The 17,852-nt window shown below is 41.9% G+C and overlaps 2 protein-coding genes across 3 annotated transcripts; one reads left to right on the forward strand and one right to left on the reverse strand.

The window, feature by feature from the left end:
- Nucleotides 1-1,450: 1,450 nt before the first annotated feature.
- Nucleotides 1,451-14,521, reverse strand: zfhx2 (zinc finger homeobox 2). The gene is made up of 5 exons (XM_020494514.2): nt 14,370-14,521; nt 12,305-12,463; nt 9,068-9,122; nt 4,630-8,792; nt 1,451-4,323 (listed from the first exon to the last, which is right to left on the reverse strand). Exons 1-5 carry the CDS (start codon nt 14,466-14,468, stop codon nt 3,928-3,930), a joined length of 4,872 nt encoding a protein of 1,623 aa, XP_020350103.1. The 5' UTR covers nt 14,469-14,521; the 3' UTR covers nt 1,451-3,927.
- A 753-nt stretch (nt 14,522-15,274) lies between these two features.
- thtpa (thiamine triphosphatase) lies at nt 15,275-17,491 on the forward strand. 2 transcript variants are annotated; one of them, XM_020494517.2, is made up of 5 exons: nt 15,276-15,390; nt 15,606-15,681; nt 16,076-16,315; nt 16,451-16,630; nt 17,258-17,491. In XM_020494517.2, the coding sequence occupies exons 1-5, from the start codon at nt 15,385-15,387 to the stop codon at nt 17,356-17,358; spliced, it is 603 nt and encodes a 200-aa protein (XP_020350106.1). In that variant the 5' UTR covers nt 15,276-15,384; the 3' UTR covers nt 17,359-17,491. The 2 variants fall into 2 exon arrangements, with proteins under 2 accessions (XP_020350105.1, XP_020350106.1); XM_020494516.2 differs by having other exon boundaries at nt 15,275-15,390; nt 16,076-16,630.
- The last annotated feature ends 361 nt before the right edge of the window (nt 17,492-17,852 follow it).

Below are 17,852 nucleotides of genomic sequence, written 5' to 3' on the forward strand. Positions count from 1 at the left end.
ACCGAAGTGGCATGTGTTTGCCTTCATAAAGTAGGTCTGCCCTATTAGATTGGTTTAGGGAAATTATATCTAATGAGCAAATCTGTACTTTCTGCAGAAAAAGTCCCACCTTTCTCTTAAAACATGCTCTCTACGAAATGCAGCGTGTGCCAAATCAAGCAAGATCTGCCGTCTCTCATTCAACTTCCCATTATCCGTCTTTTATAGTATTGATGGTCCCATGTTTTATGAGCTGAAACAAAATATCCCAGAAAATGTCCATACACACAAAAAGCTTATTTCTCTCAAATTCTGTGCACAAATGTGTTTACATTCTTGTTAGGGAGCATTACTCCTTTGCCAAGATAATCTATCCACCTGGCAGGTGAGGCATATCAAGTAGCTGATTAAACAGCATGACCAATACATAGATGCACCTTGTGCTGGGGACAATAAATGGCCACTTCCGTCACACAACACAATGCCACACATCTCAAGTTTTGAGGGAGTGTGCAATTGGCATGCTGACTACAGGAATGTCAACCAGAGATGTTGCCAGAGAATTTGTTCATTTCTCTACCATAAACTGCATCCAACGTCGTTTTAGAGAATTTGGCAGTACATCCAACCGGATTCACAACCTCAGACTACGTGTAATCATGCCAGCCCAGGACCTCCACATCCGGCTTCTTCACCTGCGGGATCGTCTGAAGGGGGACGGGTGCTGAGGAGTATTTATGACTGCAAAAATGCCCTTTTGTGGGGGATTTAAAAAAAAATCTGATTGGCTGGGCGTTGCTTCCAAGTGGGTGGGCCCACGCCCTCCAAGGCTCACCCATGGCAACATACCTGCCCAGTCATGTGAAAACCATTCATTATGGCCTATTGAATTGATTTCAAATGATCAATATCCTTATATGAACTGTAACTCAAGTAATATATTTGAAATTGTTGCATGTTCCGTTTATATTTTTGTTCAGTATATATAGTATGTCAAAGAAACGTTGCATTCACAATGACATTACTCTCAATTTCACACATTTTAAACATATTTTCCCCATTCTACGCTTGACAAGCAGTTCCCTTCATCCAACACTTGGCACTGTGCGTACAAATGGTCATGGCTGTGTGTAAATTTACACACACTCAAGCCAACGTTCATATTGAAAAATCTCACACTGCTTGGAAATTATCCAAAGCATGGTTTATGCAGATTTGTGCCTACATATTGATAAATGAGGCCCCAGGTTCCTGATGGAGACAGAACTCTCATTACCATATAACCAGTCACACCTTACACGCAGCAGAGTACAACCATGGCAAAAGGTCAGCTATGCTATATGTTCATCATGAATTTAAAAATACATCAACTCTCTTGGCTATGATAACATGTAGCCTATTACAAGAGACTAGTGAAATTCATTTACCAAGCAATGAAACTGGTTGACATAGCATGTAATGGGTAAGTAGACCGGTTGTTGTTGTTCAATTTATTTTATTTGTTTTCTGTATACCAAAAGAAAACTGAATGGGAGATCCAACACAAAATGAAAGTACAAGTGAGGAAAAATATAAGCTTCGTCAATATTCTAAACATCTTTTAAACACACTGCCACCATTATTGTTCAATATTCATACCAATACCATCTTTCTTGTGAAAAGAGGAATCATTAAAACCGTTATGGTTCAATAAATCAAAACCGTGATGAGAGTAATGATAACAATAGCAGAAGTAGTACAGTTATAACAATTGTGATAATCAAGTGACAATGAAAAATGATTAGAATAAAAAGCAGGTCTCCATAAAACCTATCTACCTTGGACAATGCAACATTGTGTAATCCCATACTTGAATCCCTGCAACCCAGTCCTTGTTTTAGACTAATGCTACAGCTCCACACCATTAAAAAAAATGATTAGTAATTATGGAGGACATTTTAAAACGTTTAGTCTTTGAGCCCAATATAGTGCCTTCCTCATGTTGTGAAGGCTGAAATGCATTAATCTGTAGCTCATGGTAAAAATGTTGGACTGGCTCAAGTGTCAAGCCATGGGAGTTACTTTACAGTTTGCATGAAGAACATCTCTCCTGCTCTCTGCCAACCTCAAGATTGCTTTTTGGTTTTTTTAAATGACAGAAAGCAAAAGGAAGGGTAACTTTGGAATATCAGTTTTTTGTAATATATTTCTTTTTAAAAAATCATTTAGTTTAGCATTTTGTTAAAACTATTAATAGTAACATTATTAATAACAATAATATACAACATAAAACCAAAGGAAAACATATTTAGTAGTTTGTGTCCTTCAAAACAGCACCTTCTTTGTTAGCTCCGTCTTGACTTTTTGTATGTCCCTATTGCTTACAAAAAGGTGACTAGAGTACCAAACTGACTCCCTTCTCTTTGTTTCTGGACGAGTTGCATTATTTCTACCCAGTACAAAGATGACAAGTATTAGCTTGCAACCACATATGTTTCAAGACAAAAATATATATAAATTAAACCGCAAAAATTCAAACCCTGTTCTTTTCTTGGTCAAGTCTTTTTCATTTGACCTCCACAGGAAGTTGATGTATATTGATGGTTATAAGCAATAGCACTTGTTCCAATCTTATGCAATGATCCGTTGTGGATATTTTCATTGACCAAATAATTAAAAAAGGGAGGAAACATACAATTTTCTTGCTCCACATACTCATTCAATAGATCTTGCACACCAGTGATGCATTAATAGATTGGAAATAATTTAACAATAATTACTGGACTAAGACTCTCCTTGCACGGCATTAAGGTCTGATCCATCTTTTGTTTGGAGTTTAATAAGCCAAAACATACCTTTTTAGACAGACTGCAACAAAACAATGTTTCAATTTAATTATTGTGACTCACCATAAGACATCCAACATGCACATATTTCATTAAGTAGAAATACGCTCTGCATAAGAATGCTTAAGAATAAAAACGTTCCATACAATGTGAAACGCATCAAAGTGCTGTATAATGAGTCTGCCCTCTTCAGCCTCTTCTCCCCCCCATCTATAGAGGATTGTCATGAAAACAGAGTGAGTTGGTCTCTAGTCCCATAGGGCTCTAGTCAAAAGTAGTGCACTATATAGGGAATAGCATACCATTTCAGCCGCAGGCAATGTGCTAACAGGAGGGGATACTAATCTGTTCAGTTTAACGCGCCAATTCTAGTCACAATTAGTTAAAAGTACCTTTAAAATCCAAGTGAAGTGAAAAACACCATCTCTAACTGAACACACTCCACCTGTATCCGAACAAAAAGTTGGGGATACAGATAAAATCAAGACTGCTTTCGTTCAAAGCCACTAAAACAGAGCTACTTTTCATGTGTTCTGGTCAAATCTATCCATGTACAGTCAATCCCAGCAGTCCCAGTCTAATAGGATGCAGTTGGACTAACAAAATGACTTGGGAAGGAGTATACTGTGGGAAATGTAATATCAGACCCATTCTCAAACACAAGTGCCTGGTCCACTATTAAAACTTCCATTTCTAGGAGCACTTATGAGGATAAGAATCTTGCAGTCAGTCATATAATGGCCTAATCGTTTTGCATAAGCAGTCTTTAGGGGATAATACACAAGTATTGTAAGAGTAATTTTAAGGACAAGGATGAGACGACAAGGATTATAACTGCAGACCAGGAAAATATCAAAGGGCACTGGTACATGTTCATCAGTCATTTGATAACTTTTGATTAAGCGTGAAGCAGTGTAACAATAGTCGGTGTATCCAAATGAGTCCAGTTTGGAAACAAGAACTCGGCAGAAAGACGTCCAAGGAGAGGGAGAAAGGGCAACCGGGCCTTTCCAAACATCGAAAACCAAAGGATATTAGCTTGGAAGACCAGTGCCCAATTTTTGTTTCTTAAAATGTAAGGAGCCCAATGGGTCCCGAGTCTCTACCAGCACCGACGGGTGCCTTAGCTGGTGCTGCTGGCTGGGGGTGGGGAAGCTGGAGGGTCCTCTACAACAGACCCTAAGGCGGAGACAGAACTGGACCCGGTATCAGATCCGTTGTTGATGATGGTCGCCGGCTGGCCAAAGTTAGTGGTTCTCAGAGTGGCTAGATGTCGAGGGGAGAAGACATGGGATCTTGCTGCTGCTCTGGACTCAAAGCCTGCATTGCAGGCCTCGCACCTGCCTCTCAGCATCTCTCGACCTGCTGGCTGGCCCCTGGCTGGGGGAGAAGATGGCTCCAGGACCGTCAGCTGAACCGGTTTGGGAAGGATAGGACGGTGGGCTCGCAGAGCATTGTACTGCAGATAGCTGCCTGAGCTCATGTCAACCTTCTTGGAGGGATCTGACGACACTGGAGACTAGAAGAGGGAGAGAGAGGGACAGAGAGACAAAGATGTTACTCCAACAAAAAAGGTTAGTGGTGAGTGACCTCAATGTACATATACACACTTCTAGACAAGGAGTAAAGTTTTAGGGACAGTTTCCCAGACACAGATGAAGCCTAGTCCTAGACCAACAATCCTGCACCGTGGAGATCTCTATTGAAATCTTTTTAATCCAAAACTAGACTTAATCTGTTTCTGGGAAACCAGCCTTTAAAGTAAAAATAATATGAACAACTTCCCACACCATTGCATAGCAAACTGTACAGTCAAATGTCTCACCAGTTTCTCCTGCTGCAGCCTCCAGCGTTTCTCCTTGGCGCGGGTATTCTGGAACCAGATCTGCACCACCTTGAGTGGCAGCCCCAGCTCCGTCCCTACTGCCTCACACTCCAGCGCGTTAGGGTGGGCGCACGTCTCATAGCAAGACTGCAGGATGGACAGCTGCAGACAGGACAGGTGTGTGCGCGGCCTGCGGGTGGTGGAGTGGTGCAGGAAGCTTCCCTCCGATGGAGCAGTCTTGGCGATGGTGACAATGCTGACAGTGGTCTGAGGGCTTGCGCTTGCTGTTGTGGTGGTGGTTGCTACGGTAGAGGCAGCAGCAGAAATATTGAGCGCAGTGGTGGCAGCAGTGGCGCCGACAACTGTGGGAGCACGGGGGGTTGACAGACCCAACTGTTCCCTAGAAAGTGTGTTGATCTTAAAGGGGCCCTTGGCCGACCAGTAGTTGAGCCCATTTTGTTTTTGAGATGTCGCAGCAAGGGACTTGCTAATTGGAGTAGAGGGCATTTTTGGTACCATGCGGTTAGTGGATCCAGGCCCAGCTAGTGGCTTCTCTTGGTTATGATCATCCACTTCTTCATCAGAGTCATTTTCCCCAACATCCTCTTCAGGTGTATGTTTGGGAAGGGGGCAAGGCGGGGTAGGACGGGTCTCCTTGGGTACGACAGGGGGAGATGGAGCGATGCTTTTGGGGGCGATTTTGACCATTGTGACATTGTTTGTCACCTCCATTTTGGTCTTTGGCACTGCAGACACACTGCTGCTCACGGAGGAAATGGAAGAGGCCACCTCCTTGGGCCTGTTAGGAACTTGGTTTTTGATTTTGACAATTTCCTCTTTCACCTCAGTCTTTGGGAGGGCCAGTACTGGATTGGCTACAGTTGAGACGCTACAGTTGGTGTTTGATTTGGGGGTGCTGGAGAAGATGGGTTGTGACAGTGGCCAGGTGAACTTGATGAGCGGTTTGCCCACTGCTGCCAGAGTGCCATCACTGACAAAGCGAACCTCACCCTTGCGCTCCCTAGCCCGCATGTTCTGGAACCAGATCTGTACAACTTTCTTTGGGAGATGGACCCACTCTGATATCTGCTCAAACTCATGTTTCCCAGGATTTGGATCTTTGAAATAGCAGCCATAAAGCACATCGAGCTGCTCAGCCTGGATGATGGTCCTGGAACGTCTCATGTCCCTGTACCGTCGTGCTTTGGGCCTGCCTTTCTGGTCCCTCTCCTTCTCTTTTTCCCTCTCCCGCTCCTTTTCTCTCTCAATTATGGAGGTGTTCAACCTCTCTGCTGCCCTCATGTAAACAGTGCTGGCCTTAGCCATGTTATTGCCACGGGCAAAGCCACTGCTGTTGGACATTGCTTGCTCAGGTTTGAACTTGACCACACCAAGTCTCCCTTCCTCAGATAACCCAAAAGCTGTGGGCCTTAGACCTAGCCCGTCAAGCAGACGGCCCTTTTGTGCTGAAGTCTTGTCACCCATGAGAGACGTGGAGGAAGCAGATGTTGAGCTGTGGCTTTTCCTGATGCTGAGATCTAAAGCAGCCTCACAGTCTCCACCATTAGACATGTAGTGGGAGGTGTGGGTTAGGAGGGAGAGTGGCGATGTAATGAGAGGGTCAGAGAACCGGGTGATGTTAGGAGGGTTTGGAAAGGCAGGTACTTTGCCTCCATCTCCTTCTGCAACTCCAAGCCCAACCACTGAGGGAGGGAGAGAGAGAACATAGGGGCTAAGGAATTGAGTAGAGAATGGAGCCAGGGACAGAGACAGAGGGAGGGAGTGTAGAATGCCACTTGGAAGCCCTCGATGGTCAATGGCGATAGAAAGTTGGGAAGGAGGATCAGCTTGGGCCTCTAGTTCCAAATCCACATCGGGGTCTAATCTCTCCTTCTTGACCTCCACCTCCAACTCCCTCTTCCTCTTTCTTCTCTTTGCTCTCTGAGATGCAGCCTCCTCGTCATCATCGTCATCCTCGGCGTCTGAGAGAAACACAGTGGTGGAGCGCAGCACCTTTCCTCCTCCTGAGCCCTTGTCTCCTGCCAGTTCTACCAGAGCCTCCACTTTAGCAGGGCTGCCTGGCCCCTCCCTCATGGAACCACTCAGGCTGTCCTCCTCACTCACGATGACAGAGGTGTAGAATTCTTCATTGTCTGAATCAGAGGCCAGACACGAGTCCCCTTGGCTCTCCCTCCCCAACTCTTTCCTCCTTCCTCCACTATTGGACAGATCCATTGCGTGACTGCCAGAGGCCTCACCACTGTCCCTTCCCTCAAGCATATCTATTGTAAGGGCACCTTCCTCCTCTTTGTTATCAAGACGCTTGTATCTTTTACCGTAGGCTGCAATGCTGCGCATGTGCCCTGCGCCCCCAGCTTTCTGCTTTTCTTTGGCGCGTCGGGCGTCAGTGAGCCACTTATGTACTTCCGCCTCGGTGAGCCCCACCTCCCTGCCCAACGACTCACAGTCATCACGGGGAGGACTGGCTGCGTCAGCCCCACTACGCGACTCCAGAAACGCACGCAGAACCTGTATCTGGAACTCTGACAGTATCGGGGGCCCTGGGGAGAAGTGCCGAGCCCTCAAATTAGCATGGGGGTGAGTTGGATCAGAGGAATTTAAGGCGCGTTTAAAGGGGCTCAATTTTGGTGACAAGACAGAGGCACAAGGGCTTGTGCCAACTTGAGATTTTTGAAGGGTACAATCAGGGCTAAGCATAAGATTTAAAGTGGTAGGACTTAGGCTTGAGTTGCTGGTAACAGACGGTGAGCGGTCAATACACTTGTCAATGTCCTCCCCTTTTCTATCTTCAGAGTTCCCTTCGTATGTTGTGCCATCTTTCATTTTATTATCTTCATCTATCCTACATGACTCAACCCTGTTATTTTTGCTTACTAAGGCGCTGATGAGCTCTTGTGCATATCCTTTACTATCCTCCTCACAAATCTCACTTTCTCCATCACATTCCAGGGGCCAATTTTTCCCTTTTTCAGCCTTAAGTGACCTTTTCTCAATTGTCGTCTCTTCCTTCAATTTGCTCTTCTTTGTTTGGTTGTCTTCTGAACAGGTTTGTGTGGTTGCTTGGAGGTCGACAGCTGGCCACTGGTTCTGTAAGCTACTGAGTCTTTGGGCCAGGATAGCTTGCTGGGCAGCATTGAGACCTAGAAGGGGAACAGACTGTGTCAAAAGCTCTGGGTTTAGACTCTGGCTTTGCGTTTGGAGCCCATTCACAATAAAGGGCATGAGCATCTGATGCTGGGGTATGAGCTGAGGTGTGGCTGTGGCAGGGGACGCCCCAGCCGCAAACAGAGAGGGGAGGAGGGAGTGTGAGAGAGAGCTTGGGCTGGACGTGAGGAGGGTGAGAAAGGCAGAGACTGCCTGAGCAGAGGCTACAGGGGAGGAAAGCAGCGAGGGAGCCGGGTGAGTTTGAATAGGTTCTCCGTCTTTGGTAGTCATTGTCAGGCTTGTCGGGATGACACAATTGCTGCTGGTGGTGCAAACCAACTGTGCAGTGCTGCCCCCAGAGGTAACAAGTAAGTTAGTAGCCATGTTGTTACTTCCCGAATTTCCAGTTGCACTGTTGGCAGAGATTCCTGCATTTCTGCTGCGGGTCTGGTGCAAAACAGATTTCAAATGACTCTCCAGGGTAATGGCATGGTTGTAAGAGACTCGACACACAGCGCACTGGTAGGGCTTGTTTGATAAATATGGCCGAGACAGAAAAGAGACTGAGGGAGCAGGGGTGTCATTTTCGCCACCCTGTTTTAGGGATCCTGTTCTCATCCGTTGCACATGGGATGCAGAGTTGTAGTGAACACACAATGTGGTCCTGGTAGGAAAAGCCTCTAAGCACGCATTACATTTGAATGGACGGCTGTCATCGCCATCAGCCAATACACCATTTTTTCCTGTGGACTTTTCATTGTCGACAGGTGTTTCTGTGGACTGATCGCTCTCCTGATCCGACTCCAAGACAACTCCACCTCCCTCCGGGTCTTTCACTCCGACTTCCTTATCCATCTCTTTATCTTTGTCGCCAGGCCCAATGAGAGTGTGCCTACTGTTGTAATTCTGCTGGGGTCCTTCAGAGTTCTCATTATTTTGACATGGGTCTGAGAGGGAGTCTGAAGCTTCTAAAAGCTTCAGTTGTAATGATGCAGCATCTGATGTGAAGCAGAAAGACAAGATATTTCAGCAGGTGTTTTGGGTCCATGGAACCTTGACAGATCCTGATTAACTGACAACACAAATACAGTCATAGCATATCGATACTTTTAGGTCTAAACCTTCAAGGAACAGGCATTTAAAATTAACACAAGCTAATTGTTTAGGCTACTCTATGTCAATGTGCTTGTATCCATTCAAATAATGCATAACTCAAATTCATAAAGACAGTGCAAAACTGTAGGTACTGCTGTTAATCAGAGGACAAACTCACCTGTATCATGCTTAACATCGGTGTCCACTCCACTCGCCCCCTGTTTGGGAGCAGCCTGGTAAAGAGAGAAAACTAACATTTTACCTTAAGACTCAATTTTGCTGACACAGGAACCCACTGCTTAGTGCTGCAGTCCAACAAGAGAGCATCTTGGTATAAATTGGTGACTCGATCTATGATTCTATGACCTGCCAACCCTTTAGAGTACCAGACGCACGCGGCAAATTGGAGAGTCAACTCGCGCGCAGAAAACGCCGAATTGGGGTGCGCTTTCCCCCAGCACGCTTGTGCGCGCACTGTCTGTGAGTTTGATCGCAATTATAGAACTATACCAAATCAATTCTACAAAAGGTTGGAATACTTGCTTGACAGCATTCCATTTACACAGATGGTAAAAATCACGAACAATATCTAATTAGAAAGAACACAAAGGGCCTTTATTCTTGGAGTTTTAACATTTTTATTAAACAAATCAGTTTGTCTCAGGTTGCGTGATCCTCGTAATGTTGTGGAAAATACAACTAATGGGACACAGAATTAAAATGTATATCACACTCGCACAAATGCAACAAGTTACTCGTATTTTAATGTAATTTCTTTCACTAGCAAATGCGAGTGAAGTGCTGGCACTTTCGAGCCCACTGAATGTCCATCTTTTGTTTGCTTGAAACAATTAGTGTTTACCTTTCCACAACACATGGAGTCGAAAAGAGATTTGTCCATGTGTTTACATACAGCTGACAGTCGGCAAACTCAGCATCACAACAAACAAGAGGGGCAGACACGGGGTAGCTACGTCGAAAAATTAGGTATTAATCTCCATTGACTCAAACTCTGTACATGTCTGTGTGTTGCCACTCGAGAAACGGGATGTTAAATTTACTCAGTGATACATTTTTTGTTCAAATGGAGAGAACCCCCCCCCCAAAAAAACAGGCCCTATTCATTTCTGCGTACTTTTAACTCAGATCTCGTACATGGACAGAGAATTACGTAGTAGGTACGCAAAATGCGTGCATGTTAGAAGGTCTGTATAATAATGCACTAAATAAAGATTTGGCACATTGCACAAGTTGTTACGTATCATGAAATACAGTACCAGTCAAAAGTTTGGCAACACCTACTCATTCAAGGGTTTTTCTTTCTTTTCACTACTTTTGACATTGTAGAATAATAATGAAGACATCAAAACTATGAAATAACACATATGGAATCATGTAGTAACCCCCAAAAAGTTATATTTTATATTTGAGATTCTTCAAAGTAGCCACCTTGTGCCTTGACAGCTTTGCACACTCTTGGCATTCTCTCAACCAGCTTCATGAGGTAGTCACCTGGAATGTATTTCAATTAACAGGTGTGCCTTGTTAAAATTTCATTTGTGGAATTTCTTTCCTTCTTAATGCGTTTGAGCCAGTCATTTGTATTGTGACAAGTTAGGGCTCTCTTCTGTATACCACCCCTATTTGGTAAAAGACCAAGTTCATATTATGTCAAGAACAGCTCAAATAAGCAAAGAGAAACAACAGTCCATCATTACTTTAAGGCATGGTCAGTCAAACCGGAAAATGTCAAAACATTTGAAGTTTCTTCAAGTGCAGTCGCAAAAACCATCAAGCGCTTTGATGAAACTGGCTCTCATGAGGAAAGGAGGACCCAGAGTTACCTCTGCTGCAGAGGATAAGTTCATTGGAGTTACCAGCCTCAGAAATAGAAGCCCAAATAAATGCTTCACAGAGTTCAACAGACAACATCAACTGTTCAGAGGAGACTGCTTGAGCCAGACCTTGGTCAAATTGTTGCAAAGAAACCACTACTAAAGGACACCAATAAGAAGAAGAGACTTGCTTGGGCCAAGAAACTCAAGCATTAGACCAGTGGAAATCTGTCCTTCGGTCTGATAAGTCCAAAATGTCTTTGTGAGCGGATGATCTCCGCACGTGTAGTTCCCACTGTGAAGCATGGAGGTGGTGGTGTGATGGTGCTTTGTTGGTGACACGGTCAGTGATTTATTTAGAATTCAAGGCACACTTAACCAGCATGGCCACCACAACATTCTGCAGTGATAAGCCATCCCATCTGGTTTGCACTTAGTGGGACTATAATTTGTTTTTCAACAGGACAATGACCCAACATACCTCCAGGCTGTGTAAGGACTATTTTATCAAGAAGGTGAGTGATGGAGTTCTGCATCCGATGACCTAGCCTCCACAATCACCAAACCTCAACCCAATTGAGATGGTTTGAGATGAGTTGGACCGCAGAGTGAAGGAAACTCATCCAACAAGTGCTCAGCATATGTGGGAACTCCTTAAAGACTGATGGAAAAGCATTCCAGGTGAAGCTGGTTGAGAGAACGCCAGGAGTGTGCAAAGCTGTCATCTAGGCAAAGGATGGCTACTTTGAAAAACTCAAATATATTTTGATTTGTTTAACACTTAGTTACTACATAATTCCATATGCTGTTACATCATAGTTTTGATGTCTTCACTATTATTCTACAGTGTAGAAAATAGTCAAATTAAAGAAAAACTCTAATGAGTAAGTGTGTCCAAACTTTTGACTAGTACTGTATATTGAGGCAAAATTATAGACAGTAGTAAAATAGAACTCAATTGAATGAACATTAAATGTTTTTAAATATTCTTGAATTATATAGGCCTACGTAGTTTATACTGTAGGCCATTTATCTTTTAAAGCAGTCATCTTGGTTTCCTGAAGCATATTTTTATTTGCTTGTTTGTAACAGTTAAAGACTTGCAAATTTGTAGTTGTTGTCAACTTCGTTGTGAAGTTAACAGTCAGACAGTACCATTTGATGATGTTTAGTGGAGATCTGTCTATAAAGTGGCGCGGTACACACACAAAAAAAAACCGCTTACGACGCAATTAGCTGTTCTATGAGTGGTCTAAGGCAGTCCGTAACTAACAAGCGTTTTCAAATGCAGCTTTAGTAACAATGGTTTTTGGAAACAGCTCGGAGATTTAACCATGTTCTTTCAAAGATTCTAAGTTAGTTAAACTTATTCTTAAGAGGCTTTTGGGAAACGTTCTAAAATCCTACAATAACATATACAAATAATGCATGTACAATAATTGATCATGTATTATATTTGATGTCAACCAAGAATCATTAATTAAACACATAGATACAAAAGTCAAGTTCTGTTGACTCGTGCGATGGGAGAAAAAAAAAAGAATTACTAGTCCAGAATGAACTTGCATTGCACTACTTACAATGTCCAGCAACTTGTCTACACAGTTAGGAAGCACACTATGCCCATCATTCAGGTGCAGAGCAAGGGAGCCCCTGTCTGGTAACCCTTGTTGACACAGGGGGCACAACCACACCGCCACTCCGTTGCGGTCACCGCACACTGTCTCACCAGACTCCTCCTGCAAGATCGAAATGTATTTTAGTGGAATTAAAAATATTTATTTTAAATCATGACCATGTCCAGGGGTGTTTCTCTGTAGAACCAAAATAAAAGCTATACAGTGCAAATGTTCAGTAAGTATGTTGGAAATAAAAATAAACCTAAACAGAAAGTAATCCAAGTTCAGCCTCAATATAGATAATTAACTATTAGATAACAGAAATAGATAGCCTAATTGTTTAGGCTACATTAGACCTACCTAAAATAGTATAAATTAAACTTGGTCCAAATCAATTGAATCAACTTCAAATTAAATTCCTCTGAGGACTACCAATTAACAAATTAACAGTGCAATAAAAAAAAATACTTTACATTTCTGACATGTAATTGCAATGTCATGTGACACGAAGAAACATTTAAACCACTTCAATTAAAATGTAAGTGAATGGCCTGATTATTGACCTTGACCAGCATAAACTGTTAGCGACTAGCATGATATTTAGGGTCATGCAAAACATGTCGTTTTATAACTAATAAGCGAATAATTGCCATTTGAACATCATACACACACTAACGTTAACAAAATAGCCTAATGGCCAACATACCTCACCATGAGAACTCAATGCAGTATTGTCCTTTTCCAATGCTACTCGGCGGAAATTGAATTTTGTGGTTAGGTTTAACGACTTACATCGTCGCTATTATTAAGATCCAAATTTGAATACTACTAAATTAATCGAGGCGCGATAAAAACAAAAACAAATCCCAAATACCAACACTTGTATTTGCCCACTTCCGTCCTCACCAATTATCTAGCCGTGCCCAGAAAATACCGTTTAACCAGCAAGGTTGCATGATTATTATAGTTGAGAAAGTGCAGTGAGTAATAAAACATAGTTTAAGGCTATATATAACAACGGCGTGGATAAAAATGTCCAAATGGCTCGTGATTCTTTAGCTAATTAACGTCCAACCTAATTAGCTACGCCGAAGTGTTGAATCAATTAGCTAGCTAGCGTTAGTTAGCCAAGCTATCGACGTCGCAATAGTTGTTTCTAGCTTGTGTTATGAAATGCAAGAAACATACCAACTCTGTCCTGCAATTATCAGACGGTTAAAAACTGAGACTCGAAACTACGTACCGCATTGTCTATTCATTAACGTTGCGAAATTAAACAAAAGGACCAAAATAACAGTCGTGGCACTTAGCCTACTAGCTAACAAGAACTTAACCCGTCGCTGTCAAGCTTCCTCAACTAGTCTAAAAAAAAACTAAGCCCAGGTGTACATGGCTACACATTCGGAAGTATACCGATCTACTACAAATGGATACACTGTAGGCTTTAGATATTCCGTCTAAAACATCGGCCTCGAGTGCTTCACTTATCCCTCGGATTGTGGGCTGCCAATCGGGGATCCAGTATTACACCACCCGCTGCCTGCTCAACAGCGCAAATTGAGGCCTACATGGACTAAGCTATTTAATTAATGAATATGGGTTCCATTTACAGATGTGTAAAAAACGGCGCGCCCCCTACTCCCCCACCATTCCACAAAATCTGATAACACATTTTAATGATCTACTTCATTATACAAAATATGTAGGATTTATGAACATCTTTACAATCATTTTAGATGGCTTCGTGCAATAATTGACAAAAGAATCTAATGCTAAGCTACTTGAAAACAGACTACTTGCACACTGCGCACGGCAAAAGGGGTGGTGGGGTGAAAAGAAACGGAGACGGAGGTTGAAAAGTTTGGAATTTAATGTTCGAATCCGGTGAATAGAACCATTTGATATACAACATTCATCTTTCGATTGAAACTATCATTTGCACAGCAATCTTTCAAACGCACAATCGCAATTAAGCAAACGGCAATATCGTTTAATTAACTTCAGAGCAATTAGCTAATGCATTTACCTGCATGGTCGTCGCTCCAGCGCACGCTTCCTCTCGCTCTTTAAAACTGAAAAGTTTTCTCTTGCTCGCCCTCCCTCGCCTGTTCTCTCCCTCCCTCATTCGCCCTCTCTCTTTCCCCTCTTCCCTCTAGTAAACACACGACAGCTCCCCCCAAGGCTGATATCTGACATTCAGTAGGGAAGAACACATTTGGCGTCACTATAAAACCTTTATGTAACAATATTAGTTTATTCAGATAGCCTAATATTTGTCTTGTCGAACCAGTGCTGCAGTTTAATGTAATGAAGCATGATGAGAGGGACTCTCCAGAGCCATGTCCCTTGATCTGAAAAAGCATTTGTAGAATTCAATCAACCGGATTGAATCAGATTGCATACCCAAAATCCTGATCCTCTATGGAGTCATCAGATTAAAATAAAATAAACAAGCAGGGCGAATAGCCTACATATTGAAATGTTAAACAATCACAACATGCATAGAACATGTATCTAGACAAAACGCTGCGTAAAATGTTACATCTACTTATAATCATGGTGAGACAATATATGTCTTTGATTAGAGCTATTTGGTCTCTATTTCGTTTCTCAATCCATCAGTAGGCTATTGAATGAGATTGGCATTTCTCAATTAGGCCTAATAGGACCCCTGTACAATTAGGACACTTGTTACAGTATGTTCACCAAGCCCTTTTATATTACTGTACATCATATTGTGTAGTACTGCATGACAATAGTTAAATTATTCACGAAATATGGGGGATTACGGTTATAACAAAAATACAAATAGTATAGATGATAGGTTTAAAAACGGTACTAACAGTGGTTTTCCAATCTCTGTAAAGTAATTGTTCTGCGTTATTATGACGGGCTATGATGCTCATGAATGCAGTAAGCACCTAGGTGTCCACACTGCGCCTGCCTAAAATACTTGCGGCTGTCAGTGATTTAGTGAAAGCTCAATCAACAGTCTTGAACCTATTTTACAAGACTGTTGAATCGGTAATAGCGGTCGTTAAATGGAGGTGAGGTGTAGCCTATATGAAATGTTTAACGCTAACGTACTAATCTAGTGTTACTCCTGCACGCGCTCTGTATTTATTACAGATCGTAGCTACGTTTCCACACAGCAATATTGGGACCATATACTATTTCCCAAATTGAATTTATCATGTGTAGTTGTTAGATTAATTTATTTCACAGTGAGCATTTTGATGCTGATAAATTTGTGTCATTACAGAGTACAATGAGTGTGGAAGTGGAGAGGAAATTTGTCTGTGACGCTGACATTCAGAAACAATTGGAAGAGATAGGAGGTGTGTAGCCTCCAAGTTGTACCATTGTGCCCAGAGGGCATCTCCATAACTCTTGATTTTATATTAGAAACACCAAAAAATATGATTGATGTAGGCTACTTACAATATAGAATGCACCATTTTAATGTATAATGTGGGCTAACTACTAGATTAATTATAGTGGAATGCTGCTGATGAAGTTTGGTAAAGAAAGCTCAAATGTAGACTACACTGTTAATTTAGTTTTATCAGGATAGATTTTATTTCTAATACTTACTTGATATCATTTCTCAGTATACTTAGAAATTAAAAACAAAATTGTATCCTTTTCAGCAGTGAAAACCATTCATTCAAACGATATGTAATACATTTTCTCTGCACCCTTCCCTCTTTCTTGCAACTTTTCTCTCACCAGCGGTGTGTATTGGTCAGAAACAATTCCAAGACAAGTATTTTGACACCCCAGACTTCCTTCTCACCTTGAGAGATGTGTGGTTGCGTTGTCGCCAGGGATGTTGGGAACTCAAATGCACTACAGTTACAAAGGCAGAAGACAGAGTGGGGGAGCCTCAGAAGGCAGAATTGTGTTCACGCTATCAGGAGATAACCAATCTGTCTCAAATTCAGTTGAAAGTCAGAGAGTTCATGAAAGAAGGTAATGGGGAGCAAAAAACTGCCAACCAGACGCACCCAGTGGTCCATCAAGACACACCCAAAACTGAAGGTGCAGAGAATTGCCCCACAGGGAATGAGTCCTGGCTGATGGAGCTGAATCTGGTTTGCTTTGCAGAGTTCACAACACAGAGGTGTTCATTCACTTTTGGGGGGGAAGGAGATGAAAGTGGAGTGCGCGTAGACCTTGACCAGGCCGACTTTGGCTATTGTGTAGGGGAGATAGAGGTTCTCGTGCCAAAGGGAGAAGACATTCAGTCTGCACTGAGGAAGATTGAAAAGACTGCCCAAAGACTGGGTGAGCAGGGGATGCTGGGTATCAGTCATTTATGCACATATTATTCTTTCTCTTTTAATTTTCATGGTAATGGTTGTTTCTGCCAGAAAGCATGCATCATACAGATTGATGGCATATATGTATTGTACTAATGTCTTCTTATAGATCATTTGGTAGCACTTTATGTTACATCATGGAATAAAATTGTGATAACATGGTAATAGTAATCTAACAAATTATTTATACTCACAATAAAACATTCATAACCCTTAATTTCAGTATAATTACATTCATGTTTAAGGGTAATAGTTTGTTATAAGATTTTAAGGATGAAATAAGAGTTTAATAAGGAAAATGGTTGGAAAAAGGGATCTGTATTGTTACCCCTCTATACTATGGCACAAAGTATGTGGTGTAACCCTGAAATAAGAATATAATTATACTGAAATTACGGGGTATCTGGGCAAATAACGTTTCAATGTGAGTAACTATAACTTGTTACCATATCATTACCATGTTATTACAACTTTATTCTGTGCTGTAATGTCACATCTTACGGTTAATTTTGTATTTATGTTATATTTATTTTAGAAATATTTAATATTTTCTTTATTTTTCCCTATTTCACCCTCTCCCCCTCATCTTTAGGGTTGTCTGGTGATCAGAGGGTTCAAGGAAAAATGGATGTGTACCTGCAAAGATACTGCCCAGAACACTATGCAAAATTACTAAGTGCATCTATATTGTAAGAAATAGTAGCTGGAAGGTAGCTGACTAATGTCATTGAAAATTCTGCATGTCCTTAACTTTATCTAATTCAAGTGGTTAACACAAAAATTATGGTCTATCTTTGTTATTACAATAAACAATGAAAATATATTATGATTGTTGCCCTTGATTTTGCTTTCACAAGACTTCATAATTTCATAATCTCATATGTCCTGCTATGCTGTCTGGGTGTCATAGGCCTAGTACATGGTATTCAACCACTTCTAAAGAATAATGAACTACCACCCTGTCCACTTGCAGAGTCACTGAATGATAATGACATCTGCCATTCAGCATGTTTTGGATCCACTTTTGCTGGAGACATAGGATGATTGGGAATGGGAATGTCTTCCAACCTCTTATCTCCACATGGTGTGGTTGGTCTTGTCCTGCTTACCAACCTTGAAATAACAAATCAACTAATACCATTGAGTTGGTGCAGTATATAATTTTTTTTTTTTTAAAGATCCTGTGC

Source organism: Oncorhynchus kisutch, linkage group LG11 (assembly GCF_002021735.2).
Source record: "Oncorhynchus kisutch isolate 150728-3 linkage group LG11, Okis_V2, whole genome shotgun sequence".
Lineage (NCBI taxonomy): Eukaryota > Metazoa > Chordata > Actinopteri > Salmoniformes > Salmonidae > Oncorhynchus > Oncorhynchus kisutch.

Coding starts and splice junctions, on each gene's coding strand:
- zfhx2 (XM_020494514.2), bottom strand. CDS start 14,468: ATGAGGGAGGGAGAGAACAGGCGAGGGAGGGCGAGCAAGAGAAAACTT. Junction 12,464..14,369: donor CTGGAGCGACGACCATGCAG/GTAAATGCATTA, acceptor TCGATCTTGCAG/GAGGAGTCTGGTGAGACAGT. Junction 4,324..4,629: donor GGCTGCAGCAGGAGAAACTG/GTGAGACATTTG, acceptor TCCCTCTTCTAG/TCTCCAGTGTCGTCAGATCC.
- thtpa (XM_020494516.2), top strand. Junction 15,682..16,075: donor ACAATTGGAAGAGATAGGAG/GTGTGTAGCCTC, acceptor TTCTCTCACCAG/CGGTGTGTATTGGTCAGAAA. Junction 16,631..17,257: donor AAAGACTGCCCAAAGACTGG/GTGAGCAGGGGA, acceptor CCTCATCTTTAG/GGTTGTCTGGTGATCAGAGG.